Below are 20,343 nucleotides of genomic sequence, written 5' to 3' on the forward strand. Positions count from 1 at the left end.
CTGTCTCGCATGGACTGCGAGAAACTGACAACCACCCAAGACAGTAGCCGTAACGCAAATGCTTTATTTCGATTATGGTCCACGAGAACCGCGCTGCTTGGAGCGAAGTTCAACACAAGCACCGAGACGGCGTGTAGTACGCGGACTGACGGTAAGCTCGCACGGCTGTGCACTGCATAATATACAGTAGCAGGAGCGTAAGTCTTCTTTTTTTTTTCGTTCTTAATTCGTCCTCGGGCGCTCCTTTTACGAATGGCTGCACATCTTAACTTACAAGCAACGGTGTCTGGGCACACTGCACAGCAAATGAAATCCCGAAGCGACGGTTTCGGCGGCACAAAAGCTTGTTCATGTGGCTATGTTGTGCACTTACCTTCGCAGATTTTCCAAGATCGAAACCAATTTCTTTCCATATTGGTTATCTAGCGCTGGCGAATGTGTTTGTTGCGTTCACTCGTTCGGAAAGGATGCATGGCGTATGGGTGCGCACAGGGGCAGGACTTCCTTGTGCTGTTCGGTTCCGTGACGCTCGCAAACGATCGCATCCCGCACCTTTAAGCCTGTGTTCGAATTCTTGCGATCCACAACACAGCATGTATTTCCTCTGCCTTTTCACATCTTCGTAGGAAGAACACATATTCGACAGGCACTCGCGATATTTCCACTGCTGCTTCGAGGCTCACACGCCGGCGACTTACGAGGCCCGTAATGGCGCCATGTTCCGAGCGCACCTATGGCGCCATCTGGCCTCAAACAGAAGAACTGCGTGCTGTAAATGGTCTATAGACATTTTCAAATAACGGCTAGAAGGTGCCGCTTTTCTTGAGCACTGTGCAGCGGCAGACAGCTGTCAACACCTGCTTCTACATAGAGGAGGAAATAGTTGGAGTGAAACTTATCTACTCTCGCCTCAGAGCCACAGAAGCGAGCTGTCCCGAGGGTCATGAAAAAGTCTGTACGGTGCAAATTTTGTGCAGTGGAGAGGGCCTGCTTGTGATTGCGAAGGAAACACTATATCCGCGCTTATATCTTCGGCAAAGAATTGGCGTAGCGCTATCGCTCACAACGTCAGCCTTTCTGCAGTCGTCCGCAAAGCATATCGCTTTCTTGGGCAACACCAAAAGCCATTATCGACAGCACCAGCCGTTGGCAGACACCGGCAACACCAAACAAGCAAAGTGCTAAATACTAATAACCGAGTCCTCGCATTTCAAAAATGTAGAAATGGGCTTGAAGTAGACCAGACGTGTGGCAATATCTTTTAGTGTAAATAGATTACTTGTATATTGTACCTCTCTCCCCCATCCTTTCTGCCTGTCCTCGCACCTCTATCATTTAATTTCTCCAGTCTGCTTCCTATCCCTTTATTTCCGCTGCCCCAGCTCATGTACTTCCCGTGGCATCGGCAAATGCAGAGGCTACAAAAATATTTTGCTTCCGTTTATTATTTCTTTAAATAAATAATTACTACTAAAACGACTAATACAACTTGAAGTAGATCACAATGAGGCGCTTTGTTGAAGCCCAAATGCATCTTATGGGCGCAAGGCAAGACCAACTCTCGTGCGGTTGCTGTAGCAACAGTGTCAACAGTCCCACCCTCTGAAAGAAAATACAGCGCTCAGGCGAGGCTGGTGACGTCATCTAACCGTCCCCTTTTCACAACTGCTTTGCTCCAACAGGCTCTTTACGATATGTCCGCGCCGGTCTTCGATGATGCAGTAAGCTTAAGCCTACAAACAAAAAAAAGGCACACACACCTTTCAAACAATGGTAAACAAACGACTGCGTCCATCAGCAGGTGTGCGGTTGTCTGTGATCTATCGAGCACTCAGCTGGTGTTAGCGGTCTTTTGTCGAGCTCTTTTGTTCGATGTCTCGGATCTTTTGTGCATGTGTCAAACTTTTCATCACCAAGTCGGCTCCGTCTGCTAGTAGCCTCCGCGACCGCCACAGATGTGGTGCCTTGGAAGCCGCCGATAGTTCTGATCCAGATCAAATTCAGAGACCTCTCCCAGTGCGTTTTTATCCAAACGGAGGCTTATACGATCAAACCATATGATGTAAGTAGTGAAAGCTGATTATCCGGAATGCATCTTTATATACTACTACAACTATCTAGAATGTCGTACGGAAGCGGAGCGGTAGCCGTTCCAGGGTCATGGCCCTCTAGGTGTTAGTCATTCAGTCCACCTTGAGTTGATGCAGGGTTACGAACAAGTGGAAGGACATTCTGATTGATACAATTACACATATGGGTACAGTGTGTTTTACGAAAGAATAACTGAATAATAATGCCATTGTATACTCAGGATATTTTTTAAAGATGCCTATACTGACTGAATAAAAAACTTCATATCATTTAGGTGCCGCTTATAACGAGGGGGAGTTCTTTCGTGGCCCTGCTAATAATGTGATTGTCCATGTCACTGTACATCGATTAAGCGGCTACCTCCTCCCAAACACAAAATAGAGTGGTCACCTTTCACACAGTATGTCACGCATTAGACACATAAATCTTGCTTAGAGAAGTAAAAGCCTTCCTTTGCGCGTCCTGAGGTGGTGCATCTCAAACATTCTTTGTTCAGTTGCCATTTACTTTACGCTGAATTGTATTTAATTTTGTGCGGCTCAATGCAAAATATTTCTCAACTTGTGAAACGGTGTAACAATCCACTGTTTTTCTATTAACTAGAAGACACAGGCTTGGTGTAAAGGATAAAACACCTGCCTAGTAGCCACGGGATAGATGTCTTGGGAGCAGCTGTTAGCCATATGCTTTCGTGTCTGTTGCCGAGGCGCTCTCGTGGGGATCGCACATGACAAAGTGAGCGCACGTTTAAGACAAATTGTCTAGGATCATGGTTTGTAGGTGTTGAAATGCTGGGTACCTTGCTCACATATGTATGCCCCAATGGACACTGAACGTCCCCTGGACGTCCTGAAGACATCCTGAATGTCCCCAGGACGTCCAGAGGAGGTTCAGTGTCCGTTGGGGCGCGGCAACCCCTCCAAGCACGGAGAGCAACTGTGCTACGCAAGCCCCTGCTTTGCGAAGAAACAATCTGCTTCACAGATGACCAGCTGAAATTCGCTTCAGAATGTTCCTCTACAATAACACGAAACAGACATTAACGACCGCAGGAACGAAGAACACAACATCAATTTGACTATTTCCACTGCCTGGCTTGACAACAACAGTTGCCGTATCGAAAGCTGCGTCTTGAAGTTTTGACGATTTCCACTGTCTGGCTTGACAATAGCAGTTATGAGTCGGAAGCTACGTCTTGAAGTTTTCACAATTTCTACTGCCTTACTTGAGAACGACAGTTACGGTGTCGAAAGCTACGTCTTGAAATTTTAACAGTTTCCACTGCCTTGCTTGACAACAGCAGTTCCCGTGTCTCAATATACGTCTTGAAGTTTGTTTCGGAACACCACATTACTTCATTTTTGTTTTTCTTGACGTTGTTTCTCAAGCATGAAGTCTAACATATGTGAACCAGGATCTCAAACTGCGGCTCAATGATGAACGACACAAATCGCGCCGTCTTCATGATAAGTTGGAGGGGAGGAATAACCGCTAGCTTGACAGGACTGAAGAACGAGAAGAGGACAGGACGAGCGGTCGTTCTCGTACGCTATGCGCAGATGCAACCTTTGCTGCTACATGTCTTTTTTCAATAAACTTCAGTTGCTAGTTACCGCTCGTCCTGTCCTCTTCTCGTTCTTCAGTCCTGTCAAGCTAGCGGTTATTCCTCCCCTCCGACATGTCAGACCAACTGGCCCAAAGCTTCCCCTTTTTGAATCTTCATGATAAGTAAATTACGTGGTTGTAGTTTTCAAGTAATGCATAGTCTATGACCTTTAGATTTCAACTCCGCCGCTGCCCCCATTAAGTCACTAGCATATCAGTGCCAGCACGTGCTCACAGAAGCTAATGGTTGTAGCTAAACGCTGCGAAGCGTCCTCTATGGTCCACGAAGGCGTATGGACTTCGCGGTCACAGCGTCGATGAGGTCAATAACTACACAGTGAATCTTCACCATAACGAAGAATTGTTCGCGGTGGCTCAATGTATTTTGTGCTTAGGTGTATTCCCTTCCTAGTGCAAGATAGGCGGTAATTTTTTTCCTATAAACCTGAGACAGAGAGAAAGGAAAAGCCGGGGTCACATTGGCCGATTTCCTACGCTGCGCTTGTGGCTGGGGAAAATCGAATGCAACAGTGAAAAGAGAGAAATAAAAAGTTCGGGCTTTCCTTTCTACATGGGACGTAGCGAAGGGAGGGAAAGAGAACGACAGAAAGCAACTCAACACCCGCGGTTTGTAAGCAGGCGACTGTCACTATAAAGCGTCATTGGAAGTTTTGGCCCACTAAAGGCTTTGAAACATTGGGCAGAGGGCGTGCTGGACTTCCATTACGCGTCTAGCTATGGGGCTGAAGCTGAACTAATAGCAATCTAATGGCGTTAACCCGTGACCTCAGCATCACTACGACTTGCCCACCTTCTTCTGGGAGCCTATGTTGAACAGAGCTCGAGGTCAGAGAGCTCACAGTTTTTATTTATGACATACAAAGCTGGTGCCGTTGACCGCCGAGAAAGAGTTATGCGCGAATACCTCTGCTATGGTATTATCATTGCAGGAGAGGCATTTCCGATATGGCGGCCATCCTGATGATGACAGCAGCCATTTCCACGCTAGCGGTTGACGCCAGCAGCGTCTGTTACACGCCTCGGGAACGAAAAGGCCGATGTCCTGCGGACGCGTACAGGTTGCCTTCCACGATGTTCGGTACGAGGACGACCTACGCTTATGGAAACGACATCTACAAGAGAAGAGTGAAACGAATGACCATCCGAGGTACGCTGAGCACGCCCCGTGGCTTGCTGCTCAGATTTAGGGGAGAAAAGAAAAAATTTGGCTGTGGTTTCGCTCTGGTTAAGCCTGGAGTGACGCGAGAGCTCCGCAGAGCCGCTTACTTATACAGCTGCGACACATCTCCCCCTCTCTCTCCACTCCCCCGCCCTCTCTCGACAGGGCGCATGCGCACAGCTGTTGCAGCTTGGTTTCGCCGCCGGCAGCAGCAGCTGCTCCGCATCACGTGACCTACTGGCTGAAGGCCACGGAGCTCAAGGGGTGCCACGCTGAGGGATCGAAGAGCTGGCGTAGTGTAGCTCTCGCTACAATAAAAAAGATTTTTAAGAGCGTTAGAGCTTAATACTTACGTTAGTTAAAGACGCGTCTGTCTGCAATGATAGTCAAATTGACCAAAACTGTTACTATGTGACCACACTATATCATATAGCGGCAGTGGGTGCGCAGCACCTCACTTGGTACCTATACTTTCTATCCGTTATATACGTATCTGTCAGTATAGCGGCCTCGAAGTGGGACCCCCTCGGGACAACCATTTGCATAAAATTTAGTGTCCACCTGTTTGACGTGGAATGTTCGAAGTGGTGTCAAATTACTTGGTATATTCCTGAGGATAAAATTAGTAATTGAGATTAAGCCCAAAATGTGTGTGGGATTCGTACCGACGACCTTTCCACCCCCACACCGTACATTCCGAGGACCTTCAGATGGCCATTACGGCCTAACCGTTGGTCGCAGGGGGCTCCTGATGGTGTCAAAAGATTCGTCGTGTTGTGATGCAGACGTTTCTAAAATTTATTAACTGGTCTAACCAGTAAATATACCGGATATAGCGAAGGTAGCTGTGAACCGCACTAGTAGTGCAAAATCAATGAGGTAGATGGCACTGCATGAGTCTTAGAAGGAATGTTTCCGGAAAGGAGACATCCGCGGGGGTTTAGATTTGGTCTTTTCCACGTTTGCTGAGCACACTGACGTAAACACTTAAAAATCCCGTAGCTAACCCTCCTAAGTCAAACACTGAGGCAGTGTTGGCGGAGAACTTTTTTTTTGCATATGAGGTTGGCCGCATGGTTTCCCAATTTGGGAAATATTGACAGGTTATCGTCTAGATGGCTGTCCTGAACGGCCATTCCTCATGCTTTGACTGATGACGCAAAGCTCTTCATTTAGCAAAGGTACTTGAATACGCCCTGATATTCACACTGCTGTGGCAGAAGGAGATGAAATCCCACTGCATCTTAGTTCTGGCAAAATTACGCGTTGACATTGGGGATCATTGGTTTTGCATGACTCAACAAAACAGCTTGAAAATGTTAGTCCTAAAGAAATAAACATGATGCTGCAATGATTTATAACATTTGGTGAGAAATACACGCCACATTTTCTCTATCGGGTCTGTCACAGTGCAGCTTATACAGGCGCGAAGAAATGAACCATGCTACCATTAATTTCTGAAACACTCACAGCAAAGATATATCCTCCACTCAAAAACTTTGCAGAACATTTCTATACCTCTGACGTAACCATCCCAGGTTCGTCGGTGCGAAACCTTCACCTGCCAACGGTGGCACGTGACAGGTGGTGTACGGAAGGAGCTCGGGAAGGACAACCTGACTCTCACAAGCCCCACCTGCCACTTCCGTCTAAGGCATCAACAGCTTTGAATGCCATCGCATTGGTACCCGAAAATTCTGGACAATTCTAAACGGGAACCAGTTTATGAACGCATTTTTTTTTTCATATATTGTAAGATTCCACTATAAAAATCAATAGATCCACAGATCTCCCGTCGGCAGGCATGAATTTTTTTGCTATTACCGTTTTTGCTTTTGCCAAAACATTCCCCATTGATTTCGTATTGCAGTCCTAACTGCTCGATGCGAGCGACGGAAACACTCTATAAAAGCAAGATTTTGCTACACATGGGAAGAACGGACCATTGCCTTCAATATATCGATAACAATACCTCACAATATTCCAATGTTAAAATTTTTGTCAAAGAACGTTGGACAAGAGCCAACAATAATAGAATTCGGTGCCCCCGAGTTTTGCTTTGTTTTTGTTTTTTGGCCTGATCTGTAGCTCAAACTTTATTTTTCAGGCTGCGAGGCCCGGATGTTGATTCTTTTTATGAGAAACGCAGCAACGTATCCCAGCAAGGAGGACATGAGAAAGATGGCGAAAAGGTTGCCTGAAATTCGGAACCTCATTCTTAAAGCTCACCGGGCGCGTAAAGGTAAGGATATTCGCATTTTCACTTTAAAGGTCAATCGCCATATTTACCTTTATTTATAAAGCACCCATCATATAGCCCCGTACGAACATTTTTTGATATAGAATGTATACCGCATAGTTTAAATTCATGCAGGTAGAGTTCAACCTCGTTATAACGAAGCCAAAGGGGTCCAACAATTTTCTCGTTATAACCATTGCTTCGTTATAAGGGTACAGCTCTGGCTGAAACTGTACCCTGCCATAGGCTCACTAGCCAATCTGTATACTGAAGGCATCATCATCATCATCAGCGTGACTACATCCACTGGAGAACAAAGGCCTCTCTCATATCTCTCCAATTAACCCTGTCCTGTGCTAGCTGCAGCCGGGACAGGGTTAACTGGAGAGATATGAGATATTGGAGATATAGTTCGAGTTAAATGCACCCCCGATGTGCGTCGTGGGAGCCTTCAACACGCGCACCGATAGTCTATCACGTGAACGAGTATACGTAGAGTCATGAACAAAACTTTAGAAAATGCAGACCCGCGGAAAAGAGTATTTTTTGTGCGTTCAGGCAAAGCAGGTAAATGCAGAGCATCGCAGCATGAGGAGATATGCGTAATCCTTCCGCTGTAGAAACTAACAGCTGAATTTCTAGCGAGGCAACGCTTGAATATATCCTGTATTTGTACATAGCCTATACTGCCTCCTACCCCTTTTCTTTCCCTCTCCCTGTCCTCTCCCTGTCCTTTTTTATTCCCGCTAGCCGGAGCTCAGGTGATTCAGGTTTCGATGGCAAATGCCGCGGATAGCAACATCTGTTCCTTCCATTTTTATTTTTATTATTAGTAAATAGGCACTAACAACAACAACGCTAGAATAATTTTTTTTCTGCCATCTCGTGTACTTCTGGCCTTGGCTGTATACCAACCGATTATGTCGGCCTTGCCAACGTGAGCCCATTTCTTCCGCAGCCCGCATGGAATTCATAGCCTAGGAAACGAATTTTGGGGGATTAACGTATTCAGAATGTTAAGCCCCGTTTTCTAGGTGCTCGTCGCTAGTACCGTTTTGGTTGGCTTCACCGCATTGCTCAGGAGCACGCGGCCACTACACTTCCACTCATCACACACAGGAATGTCTATACGAGAAAGCAATTACCAGATCAAAGACTTCGAGGATAGTCCATTTCTTTCGTAAAACAGGAAGGAGTTAGCTATGGATACTAAAAATCAAGTTACTAAATAAACATATTTTTGAGCAACAATATCTCATCTCGTGCTAAGCTTAGAATTTCCGGCGTCACAATTAGAAAGTTTAAAAGGCAGTACAAATTTTGTTTTTCAAAAGCCCACCTACCAAGTACGGAATTCATCGAGCACTTACCGTGAAGTTCTAGAATCAGTGCTTGACAATAACACACAAAGTAGATTTAAAAATGAAGTTCACGATGTGCTGGCTTTCCAGATGAAGAACTAAACAAAGCCCGCCACTATGCTTTCTTGTATTCGCTGCCTTCTCTCATGCTCTGTTACTTGCCTTGTTTCATTAGTGTGCGCGTCGGCTTTGAGTTGTCTTCTATATTTATTTTTAATTCATTGCACAGGGCTTACACGCAGAATTATACAATTGTTTCTGCTTGCTCTTGAATGCCTTCATCCAGGACGACAGGCCTTCGTCAGGTGTTTTTTTTTTTTACATAAACCTAAGTAAACAAATTATCATTATTATGTTCTCCATTACTTGACCCTGTGAAACCAGCGGTACCTTGACACCGTAAAGCGCACAAAGAGCACTTGTAACAGCTTTAACTATGGGTCACCCTGACAAAATAGAAACTAAACCACACATGGGACCAAACGAGCAGAGCCCTCTTGCAGTGGCAGTGTGCAGTTAGGAGAGTGGAGAACGGAGGAACAGCACTTTATCACATGTAACCGGTACGGAAGTGTCAGGCAACATTGCAAGTTGACATCCTAAGCGTGAAATCGCGTGGGATTCACTGGAGGTTCGTTATACCTCGTTGTACAAAAAGTTTATTAATGTAATTATTAGGTACTATTTATTAATAAAGATAACAATGGAAGGAAAGATGTTGCTAGTCGTGGCATGTGCCAGCGAATCCTGAAGCATCTGAGCTGCGGCTAGCGTGGTCTAAAAAGAGAGAAAGGGGACAAAAAAAACGAGATAGCGAATACCTGGGCTCCTATGGGAGCTTCCAAGGGTATCTGATACGCCTTCGCTATATCCATTATTTCGTGATAAACCGCTTCCTTATAGAGCGGTTCGACAGTTCTTTGTTGTGATTCGGCTTATATCCCACCGCTGGCACCAGTTGTTGGGGCTCGGGTCCACAGTGATCCCCACTCCCGCCTGTTATGAGTCATTTTTTTTTAATATCCTTATCTCGAATAGCATCCCAGGTCCATCCCCAGGCGTACATTTCTAGTCACCATTTCGAAGTGGACTGCATGTCCTTGTGCCAAACCTGATGCCACTGTCGGCATTTGCCAGGGCGCCTGTGTAGGAAACACGTCAGACTTCTCAGGAAATGCAGGTACAGGTGGAAAGAGGGCGTCGGAGACAAAGTCATGCTGTCGGGTGTGAAAGAAATTAGGAGAATAGGCAAGTGTGTCTTTTTTCCTTCGTTTCATTTGAGATTAGCATTCGTCAAAGGTATACGATGCGCCTAGTAAGTGCACTGTGCTTCAACCGGTATTACTTCTTTTAATTGATGCTTTATGACATATTCAAGTGCCGTCATACAGTCTGAAGTACAGATTGCAGCTTAAAACCTTGAACCTAGAGAGGAATACTCTAGCAGAGATCACACACAGGCGCTGAGCCCTAATTTGTCGTCTTTTTTTGTTTTCATGCTCAGTGCTATAAAGCAATTTTTTAGAAGTTTTGCAGAATTGTATTGGCAAACTTTTGTGATGCAATGCAGAGCTGCGGTCCTTTTCTCCTAACATGGGCAGTATGTAGGACGCATGATTTGAGCCATCAGAAACACTGCTCTTAGTAGTCGCGAGAAGCCACCGATAACTGAACTCGACGAAAACTTAGCTGCACCGATAAAATAGCTTTCTGTTTTGTTCACAGAATTGTGCCGTAAAGAGAAAACTTTCGTCGTTACAAAAACCGCCAGAAACTCCAAAAGACTGAGGATTTTGTTCATAGGGAACCATTTATATAATGCAAAATATATCTCTAATATAAATTCGAGTCGTAACAAGTTCATCAGCAAGCATTAACGACTACTATCCAAGTATCATTGGAAACGGTATGCTTTTTTTGTAGGTAATCTTGCTCTAAACCAATGATTACCTTAATATACTTTTTTTAAGTTTTACGCGGCTGAAGAAATAGTTCATCGCAAGTGTGAGATAATAAGGTTCCCATTAATATTGTTCCACCTGCACACTTCAATATACAGCAAAAAACCCTGCAACGCTCAGACCTAAAGTCGAGTGAGTAGTTCAATTGCATTTAGAAAGTGCAGCGCAAGCAATCTGCCCCGCACACTTTAAGGACCTGAGCTCTCAAGATAAACAATTTTAAGTTGCAGTCTTTCATCTAGAACATTTTTAAATATGCTACAGATGGACACCTTGAAGTAGCGCACTTTCAATATACTACTATTCTTAGTATTGCCTTGGCGCTCCTAACTAGCTGCGTGCTTGTTCTTTACGTGTCGTAGTGTGCAATACATCTGTGAATGTTCCTATTAGTCGCTTGTTCAGTCCCCCCCCCCCCCCCCCCCTCTTTTTGTAGCTTCCAGGTTTCGGCGGATGTTCCCCACTCTGCTGCCTTCCAGGTTCAAAGAGCAAGAATACAGCGTCGCGGTAACCTCCAACGAGAAAACGCAAAAGACGGCGCAGGTGTTCCTCAGGGAAATACTTATCCGGAGAGGTGAAAAAGAAATAACTATATAACAGATACCCCCATAGCCAAAGAGCTCTGAAAGGGCTATAGGGGTTAGTCCTTTGGGGCATAACTGTGCTGTCAGAACCTTTGGTTCTTCAAATGATAACCATTACCGCCTTAAAGACTAGCTGCAAGGCGATATGGTCAGTTTATAGTCTTCCCACGGACTAACAGTTCGTCGCAAGGATTCAGCGGTACGATTAGCAGCTTTTTGTCCACTTTTGACTTGGAGTACAGAGTTGATTGCAGAAACATGTTTGTGCGTAAATTCTGTCGGCAATTTATCCGAGGCTACTTACTGACCAATCACGACGGCCATTGTACTAACCATGCACCGACCGGTTAGTTTCTTTTTCTTTACCAAGCCTCATCCGTTGGACTGCCAGGTCAGCAGTGATAGTCAGTAGTTGTTGCTAAACCGTTTCAGAGCAGTCAGCAAACATTTTTTCTCTCTCTATACCCTACCATACACACTCATAAACACATGCACACGTACATGTTGCTGTAAGGTGGACCATATCCACTGCTGAAAACTGCCCCCTGTGGCTACGCCATCTTTGCATAAATTTGGAGCTTCTAAAGGTAATTTAAAAAAACTACATACCTGTATGGGTGTTAAAGCTGACGGTAAAGGAACTGCCATGTCCCAGACAATGCAACCAAGAAGCAGAAGGCTGGTTCTCAGTTTGTGTTGCAGGGTCTTCTTTCATGACAAAGGGAAGTCTATTACTTGAATCCGGAATTGCGTGCACAATACATACACGTTTCTTCACTGCGCGACTTTATAAACCAGCCATTAATTCACTCATGCCGTATGCTCCAACCTTGTTTCAGATTACAGGATATTTAGGAAGGCTCTAAAAGAACGTCACATCGACGACGACCTGTTAAGCTTTGACGACAGATGTGATGACATGTTAAAGGTAACTTCTCACTTCAAAGAGTCTGCTGCACTTCAACTTTGTTAAACTTTGTTGGCGGTCAAGTAGATGTCCGACCAGCATTTGAAATATAATGGGACCGGGAAATTTCCTTTAAATAATGAGTTTTTTGTAGTGCAAAGAATATCTTGCCAGAATACTTGCTACCCAGATGCATCTACATGGAGACCGAACATCTTACTGCACTGTCATTTGTAAGGTTTCAGCACTGACGAATTATAGATTATTCGCAGACTCAACGTGCACACCAGATCGTGTATTGAGTGCACTGGTTAGCTCACGCGTTAAGAGATTAGATCATTACTAATAACAGCACTCCTAATCAGCTAGGGATGTCATAAGGAAGGTACTACAAGAGGCTATGAAATAAGAGCACGACAGGAGGTACTACTAAGTATTTCTTCAGGTTAAAAATTGAGTTCGCATATAGTGGGCGACCTTGACTACAGCCTATTTAGCTCAGGAACTTCACGCATGCTGCCTTTTGGATTGAAAAATTTTGTCTCATCCATCCCGCTGGCCGGCCTCGCATTTACTGACTTCTTTCTGCCTCTTTGTTCGAAGGGCTCGAAAAAATCGTATTTGTAAGACGACGCGATTTCTGAGGAGCAGTTACTCCTAAGCCACTCAGGCATGCAAAGCGAGTTATTTTAACAGCAACGTTTACCAGCTGTAAGCACTGCGTTCTTTCGGGTGGCGAATATGCCTAAGAGTCAACTCGTCAACGAGTTGGTTCATGCTAAACTAACAGGAAATTTGTGAGCTCACATCTTACGTACGTACAACGCACATACAGGGATCGAGTCTTTCGAATTTGACGACCTCAAGTTGCATTCGAAAAATGTTTATTTTATTCTGTATGCGTACTTGAAGGTGTAATCTGTTTGAGCTTAATTCACCATATGGTTTAGAGACCGGGATTTGCCGTGAATATTACCCAGAAGAAAAAAGAAAAGAAAAGTGTGCATGCCCAGAAAAATCTGTACAAATGCTTTTAGTCTGCGCAGCCGCCACAAAGTGCCGTTTTATTTTAAACATCAACAATTATCTCACGAATGTTAATTCTCAGTATGCTTTATTGACACTTTTATGGGTATCGGAGTTAGTTGGTGTAAGCGCAGGGATGATTTTACAAGAACAATTTTTGCAGCTCGTAGGGAAGAGTACGTTGTCGCTATTAACATCTCCTGACATCTCACTGTAGTCCGTAGGTTTACAGAGTTAGAAGTGAATATAGCCCTATTTAGTTGCACGGTGTTCGTTCGTGGAGGCGCTATAGTCCGATACAACTTAAGTCTGCAGTGAAGCTCTGCCCACATTAAGGCTCCGCGCACAGAATTCTTTCACGACGAAAAAGTAGTCCGCTGCCTAAATGTTTCTTCTTCTTAAGCTTATCACAAGAAAAAGAAATTACGAGCTCTAGAATTATGATACGTGGATATGTTCGATGTAGTCAAACATTAAAAAGCTGATTTCGTTTACAGTTGCGTTTGGCCAGCGGAGTAGTACAGGACGTTGCGGACCGAGCCCAGTGTTAGCAACTGCTGTTTTTTTTTTAAGTTGTATCCTACTATAGTTGATGAAACCCAATGCTAGTGGTGTAGAAACAAAGTCATGAAAATTGCTCAGGCCGCCACAGAAATCAAAACTATACAGCTTAGAACAACAGAAGAAAATAGCTTACAATTGCAATGATCCTGCCTGAGATTCAGAGATAGAAAATTACCAGATAAATAAAATTGCCACTTACATTTACTTCCAAAGGTAACGCCAGCCACCCTCTTCCCTTATTTAAAGAGGATAATAACAAAATCTACCCATCAATCCAGAAAATCTGGGCTTGACCCCTCCGTTAAGCTGATGTTGTTCACAGATCGAAAACCTACGAAATTATGATTATCCAGGAGCATGGATTAACTAGAGTGCGTGTGCGTCGTGCCAGGAAGGTCGTTTAAAGTTAGAGTGCTTCTTTCTTGTGGCGCACACTTGACAACAAAAATGTTCCTCCACTGATTTCTCGATGTTCAGCCAACTGGTTCTCTGTTTCTTTTTTTTTTTTAATGCTGGTTTTTGTTCGTTTCATTTCTTTTGCTCCCATTACGTTATGCTTACAGAAACAACGCCTCAACAGTTCGGAACCTCGGGAGAAAAACAAGTTCTCGAAAGGCCCCGAGATCAACATGCTGGTCAAGGAAATGTCGAGACGAGTCGGCGTCAACGTTTCTTCGGGTATGGAGATATGCATTCGCATGCCTTCATACCAATCGTGTACCAAATGAGCCCCAGATTCATTAGCGATTCTACAGTGCAGATGCTGGATCGGTGCTGTTGATCACTGAGTGAGTGAGTGAGTGAGTGAGTGAGTGAGTGAGTGAGTGAGTGAGTGAGTGAGTGAGTGAGTGAGTGAGTGAGTGAGTGAGTGAGTGAGTGAGTGAGTGAGTGAGTGAGTGAGTGAGTGAGTGAGTGAGTGAGTGAGTGAGTGAGTGAGTGAGTGAGTGAGTGAGTGAGTGAGTGAGTGAGTGAGTGAGTGAGTGAGTGAGTGAGTGAGTGAGTGAGTGAGTGAGTGAGTGAGTGAGTGAGTGAGTGAGTGAGTGAGTGAGTGAGTGAGTGAGTGAGTGAGTGAGTGAGTGAGTGAGTGAGTGAGTGAGTGAGTGAGTGAGTGAGTGAGTGAGTGAGTGAGTGAGTGAGTGAGTGAGTGAGTGAGTGAGTGAGTGAGTGAGTGAGTGAGTGAGTGAGTGAGTGAGTGAGTGAGTGAGTGAGTGAGTGAGTGAGTGAGTGAGTGAGTGAGTGAGTGAGTGAGTGAGTGAGTGAGTGAGTGAGTGAGTGAGTGAGTGAGTGAGTCAGTCAGTCAGTCAGTCACACAGCTAGTCGCAAAGCCATTCGGTCCGTGGAGGGAGCTGTTAAGGCCGATTCACACGACGGTCCGTTCGACCGCGGCCCGCGCATCACGTGTTCATTCGTCACCATAGTGAGAGGCGCGCTGTCGGCCTGCGGCCTGGTCAGCGGGAATCTCGATGTGCTGACGCATGAACACGTAGTGCGCGGGCCGCGGGCGAACGGACCGTCGTGTGAATCGGCCTTTAGACGGGTCCTTTTGCTCCGTGCATTTCGTCAGCGTTCTTAGCTGAAAAAAAAGAAAGAAATAGTGACCCTCAACAAGGTTTTTCATACAAAACTTGTCGCTTTTGGCCGTGAAGAACAAAAGCATGCTAGCCATACGACGTTTGGCCCAGCAGCTATTGCGATATTAAAATGAAATTATCATCGGAACGTCATGTTTAGATGCCGTCGCCGGCATCCTCGCTCAAACTTCAAATCATTATATTTGTCGCAAATTTTCTTGTTTTCCTTCATTTTGCCTCCCCCTTTCCAAAAATCTCCTACCGTCCGGAACTAGGGGTAGTACTTTGGCGTCGGCGTCGTTCGTGCGATTCTCTTCGAAAAATGACTAACCCGTGCCCTTTGCAACCTCGGTTAATCAAAGCTTGCAGCCCCACATCAAAAATATCACTAGAAATTCTCTTATTTACTTACCGTGTCTCCTAGCTACAGTTTTATAGCGCTACCTCCCACGGCGAAGGTTTCCGCGAAATCTGCAGTAGTCAGCTTGCGCTGTTTAGCGGGCCGAGGAGGCAGCAAGAACCAGTGGGATCCTGTACCTAGGAACACCACCTGCTGCTCAAGACCCCAACCCCTAAACCCCGTCCCATTGTGCTGAATAAAGTTTTATACTACTACTACTACTACTACTACTAGTACTACTACTACTACTGCAGTAATTTTTGCCCTCAGGAAGTGTCCGCTGCGAACACGCAAGAAGTGGCCCGCATGCTTTCACCGCTATCGAGCCGGCGTTGTAAAAAAAGAAGAAAAAAACAGATATAAAGAAACGGCGCGCAAACATCGCAGCCATCGCTCGAACGTAAATTAAAAACGTTAAGATCACTGCAGCGACCCGCACTGGAGCAATGCGAAAGCAAAACGTCCACATACTGCATCGACGTCCGTGGCTGTTCTCACGTCCATGTACTACATCGACGTCCATGGCTATTTTGACATCTAGGTGTATTTTTTCGCGTTTAATTATTGAACTAATTGCACCTCATCAGCCAATATTTTCCTACGGCAACATTTTATCGCACACTATCTGTCACAATCACACTTTCGCACATTTATCTTCAGAGAACAACGTAATCGTGCGGATAAAATTGCGGACACTTTTTTGCTGACGCGACAGAGCCATATGATGCTCTCGCATTGATAACGGAAGAAACAACAAACAAGCGCTAACCAAAGCCCTTAAACAGACCCGGCCCCTTTGGCGAAAGAACGCCGACGACAGCCACGACCCTCTTAATGACCAGCAACTTCAGACGAGAGCCCTTAGATTTCGACACAGAGCATCCCCTTCATCTAAGCGGCCACCGCCATTTAGCTGCGAGTCTGAGCCCTTGCCGGCCGCGTTGCACCCACCGAAAGTGTACTTTAGTACGTACATGCGGCCAGCCGCTCGCGCGGAGACTTGAGGAGAGAGGTCGAGGGTCTTCGAAAGATGACGTTTGCAACTTCTACAGAACGCAAAAGGCGCCCGTGTGCTGTGCGATGTCGGTGCACGTTAAGGATCCCCAGGTGGTCGAAATTATTCCGGAGTCCTCCACTAAGGCACCTCTTTCTCTCTTCCTTCTTTCACTCCCCCTTTGTCCCTTCCGTTAGGGCACGGTTCGGGTGTCCACTGAGATATGTGAGACAGTTACTGCGTCATTTCCTTTCCTCGAAAGAAAAAACGATATCAATAACCTCATTGGTTCTCCACTACAGCATCTCGTTCTCTCTTCTTTCACTAACTCCTTTATCTCTTCCTTTAGGGCGCGGTTCGGGCGTCCGCCGAGATATGTGAGACAGCTACTGCGTCACTTCCCTCTACAAAACATAGCTGTCGTGTTGCTATCTTCGATTTCCACGCACATGTTTTCGTCGAATTAGCATGTACCCAGGACAGAAAACTTAGAGGAAGGCTGGAGCAACCTGCATGAGTGGTTTCAACGATGAATAAATGGAATTGAAACGTGAATGCGCCTCCATACCTGCGCTTTACCACCATCCGCTTTTTCACGCATATAATTGCCATTATTTGTTTTTGTTCATTCCAAGTCATGCAGAGAATACACACATCACTCACAAGTTCTTGCCATTTATAGGCCGTCAGCTACGGGGCTCTGCTGCGCCCCCTGGCTAAATAATAATGCATTCATAGAGGCTGAGCACGGTTCTACAAAGGACCCAAGCAGCATCGGGTCAATATTGGAAATCTATTGGCAAAGGCTGGTCCTTCAAAGGTTTGGTTTGGTTTGGTTTGGTTCATTGGGGTTTAACGTCCCAAAGCGATAAAGGAACCGAGTGAAACCATCCTTTTCCAATATTGGGAAGATTAGTAAACCACATGTCATGAGTGGAACTGATGATTCCGAACAGAAGATGAACAGTTGATGAACTGGTAGTATTCTCTACTGCAGATGAGGAGATATAGACTGGCGGTTCTTTTTTCCTTAGCAAGGTGTACCCACTAACCTATCGTGGCGTCTGCCTCCGGCGCGCCGACACACGCCGCACACTCTTCCACATCTCGTGAGGGTGCGGGTTCAAACCCCAACACTTAAATACGCCCAGCACGTCATTTGAGTGGTGGGAGGTACAGCGCTCCGGCGATACCCTAGCGGGACAAGAAGTGTTCGTCCAGCAAGTTCGTCTAGCAGCCATGGCCAGAGGAGTCCTGGAATGAGAAAGGCACCCACTCGACCTCAAGATCAATAATCTCGTTGGTTTCAATAAATGTTTCTCCTCCTCCTCCTCTTTTTCTGCATTGCAGACGACGTCCAGCTGATGGCAAGGACGTGCGCCTTCGAAGTGGCAAAAAACGGCCGCTCGCCCTTCTGCTTCCTCTTCGACACGGAGGACTTCGACCTCCTGGAATACGCGGAGGATCTCGGGGATTACGAACAGGACGCCCACGGGAACGCACGAAGTGTCGCCACTGGCTGCATCCTCGTCGACGAGATGGTGGACCTGATCAGGTAGGGACAATGAGCAGCGACCTAATTGGCTGTGATATGCCTTCTGTTTATTATCCCCTCCTTAACGACAACACCAACCCAAGCAGCACTGGTAATCAGCCCAGTATTCCAAATGGATGGTTTAACTCCGGTCCTTTGTCGGACCGGCATTTGCCAAATATATTCCGATGTTGGGCCAATTATCTATGCTTCTGGAGAAGAGGTACGTAGTGACCATAATACAGTCGCATACAACTTAAGAACTTTTCTCCGTCAAAGAACCCCTTTCTAGCCAATGACCTCGACCGATTCTCATGACCCTGCTAGTGTGACAAAGCAGGCAGTGCTAGATCAAATGGAATTATCCGTTCCCTCTATGGTCAGGGATAGCCCCCTTCTCCAGTGTGCCCCGCACTTTCCATTGTCGCGCTAGCATGGTCGTAAGAATCGGCCATTGGCCATTGGCTGGAAGTGGGTCCTATGGGTGGGTCCACGCCATTGGCTGGAAGTGGGTCCTTTGACGGGGAAAGGCCGCTGTGTATCTTATTCCCCAAAAGTAACCAGGCTGCATTGTTTGTTTCTCAATCGTATAGCGAAACACTTCTGCCGCCCCTTGTGCTCTAAATCTGGATATTCGATCCCGGCCGCGGCGGTCGATCTTTGATGGAGTGCACGTTAAAGAAGCCCAGGTGGTCGAAATTTCCGGAGTCCTCCACTACACCGTCCATCCTAACCTGATTCGCTTTGGGACGTTAAATTCTTTAAGCCTTCCAAATCTGGACATGGTAAGAGAGACCCTTGTCCTTGTCTTTCAAAAGGTTTTTGAAGAACACCATCTGCCAAGCTAGTTGGTTGCGATCCATATGTATAAGCAGCGCGAACACAAAACAGGAAGAAGATAGTGCAGAGCGCTGAGCTTCGAACTTTTATTCGAACAAAACTGAACCCGCACTTATATACACACACCAGGTACTGTCTTCTCCTTATTCTTCCTGTTTTGTGTTCGCGCTGCTGATACATACAAACTGTTTTGATCTCTTTGGAAGTCTTTAAGGCTTCTGAAGAGAAGCAAACCATGCATCATGGCTACCTTTGGCGAAGTCAGTATCATGTGCTTCCAGGGAGAAGCTGCGGGCAGTGGCCAAAGTCCCTCAAAGCCTGCACACGCAGCTCAAGGCAGCCTTGTACTTTACCCACGCCGGACCGATGAAGAGGCTCATCGCCAGGCTGGGTCTGGGCCTCACTCAGCCTCCCATGAGCGCCCAAAACTATTGCCAGCTCAAGAACAAAAGGAAGTGGCGGTCCTCGCGCTTCTCCCCTTTCAGCGCCAACTTCGCTTTGGTGCTGTTCGCCTGCAGACGCGGGCGCATGAGTGTGCTCCCGCTGCTGAACGAGAGAGAGGTCCAGCTGCCGGGCTGCAAGAGCTGGTCGTGTCCCGTCGAAGAATTTTTCCGCTCGAATGCGGTTCGAGATTCGAAGCAGAAGTGCGACCTCAAAGACTTGTGCAGCGGAAATTGGACGGCGCACAAGGAGGTGCGAGGGAAATTCATGACAGCTATCCACAAGCTTGCAGGGTGAATTACATGCGTATGTCGATGTACAGTCTTTGTCAAAAGTATACAATTTATTCAGCCACCGCGGTGGTTATGGTGCTCGGCTGCTGACCCGGTAGACACGGGTTGGGTCCCGGCCGCGGCGGCTGAATTTCGATGGACGCGGCATTCCAGAGGCCTGTGTACTGTGCGATGTCAGTGCACGTTAAAGTACCCCAGGTGGTCGGAATTATTCCGGAGCCCTCCACTACGGCGTTTCTCATAGCCTCAGTCGCTTTGGGACGTTCAACCCCCATAAACCAAACCGAACAGCCCAAAGGCTCTGCTTCATAACTCTACAGCGCAGCTCCTCTTGCATACTTAGGGACCATAATCTCCCAAAGGCGTGAGGAACTTCAGTCCTCTACCCTCCTAAGCTTAGGACTTTCAAATATGCTAAAGAGCCACGCTAGACGGACTGAAAGCAAACCCCTTGGGTTGTAAATTTTTGACAAACACTGTACCTCCTTGAGATAGCGGAAGAAATAAACTGGATTAGGCTCACACTTTCCTGCTCTTGGTCGTTACGTCACTCAGAGCCAGAAATTGGCAGAATGGGTTTAGCTACAGATCGCAATGAACGCTTACTGCGTGGTGAGACTAATTAACCGTGTATCTATCCTTCTCCGGTTGCCCCTTAACCCATATATGCCTGAGCTTCAGTAAAAGAAAAGAAACGTTAGAATATTGCCACCTAGTATTGCCAGGTGGCGCATACGAAATAGGGCGACGAC

At 46.2% G+C, this 20,343-nt stretch overlaps 2 protein-coding genes across 2 annotated transcripts; both read left to right on the forward strand.

The window, feature by feature from the left end:
* The first annotated feature begins 4,652 nt into the window (after window positions 1-4,652).
* Window positions 4,653-11,738, forward strand: LOC149347701 (uncharacterized). The gene is made up of 4 exons (XM_089541626.1): window positions 4,653-4,864; window positions 6,984-7,118; window positions 9,614-9,724; window positions 11,677-11,738. Exons 1-4 carry the CDS (start codon window positions 4,663-4,665, stop codon window positions 11,736-11,738), a joined length of 510 nt encoding a protein of 169 aa, XP_089397752.1. The 5' UTR covers window positions 4,653-4,662.
* A 6,109-nt stretch (window positions 11,739-17,847) lies between these two features.
* LOC149347702 (multiple inositol polyphosphate phosphatase 1-like) lies at window positions 17,848-19,595 on the forward strand. The gene is made up of 2 exons (XM_089541627.1): window positions 17,848-18,038; window positions 19,139-19,595. The coding sequence occupies exons 1-2, from the start codon at window positions 17,848-17,850 to the stop codon at window positions 19,593-19,595; spliced, it is 648 nt and encodes a 215-aa protein (XP_089397753.1).
* The last annotated feature ends 748 nt before the right edge of the window (window positions 19,596-20,343 follow it).

The sequence above is a fragment of the Amblyomma mixtum genome, chromosome 4 (genome assembly GCF_055824585.1).
Source record: "Amblyomma mixtum isolate Tamu chromosome 4, ASM5582458v1, whole genome shotgun sequence".
NCBI classification, from domain to species: Eukaryota; Metazoa; Arthropoda; class Arachnida; order Ixodida; family Ixodidae; genus Amblyomma; species Amblyomma mixtum.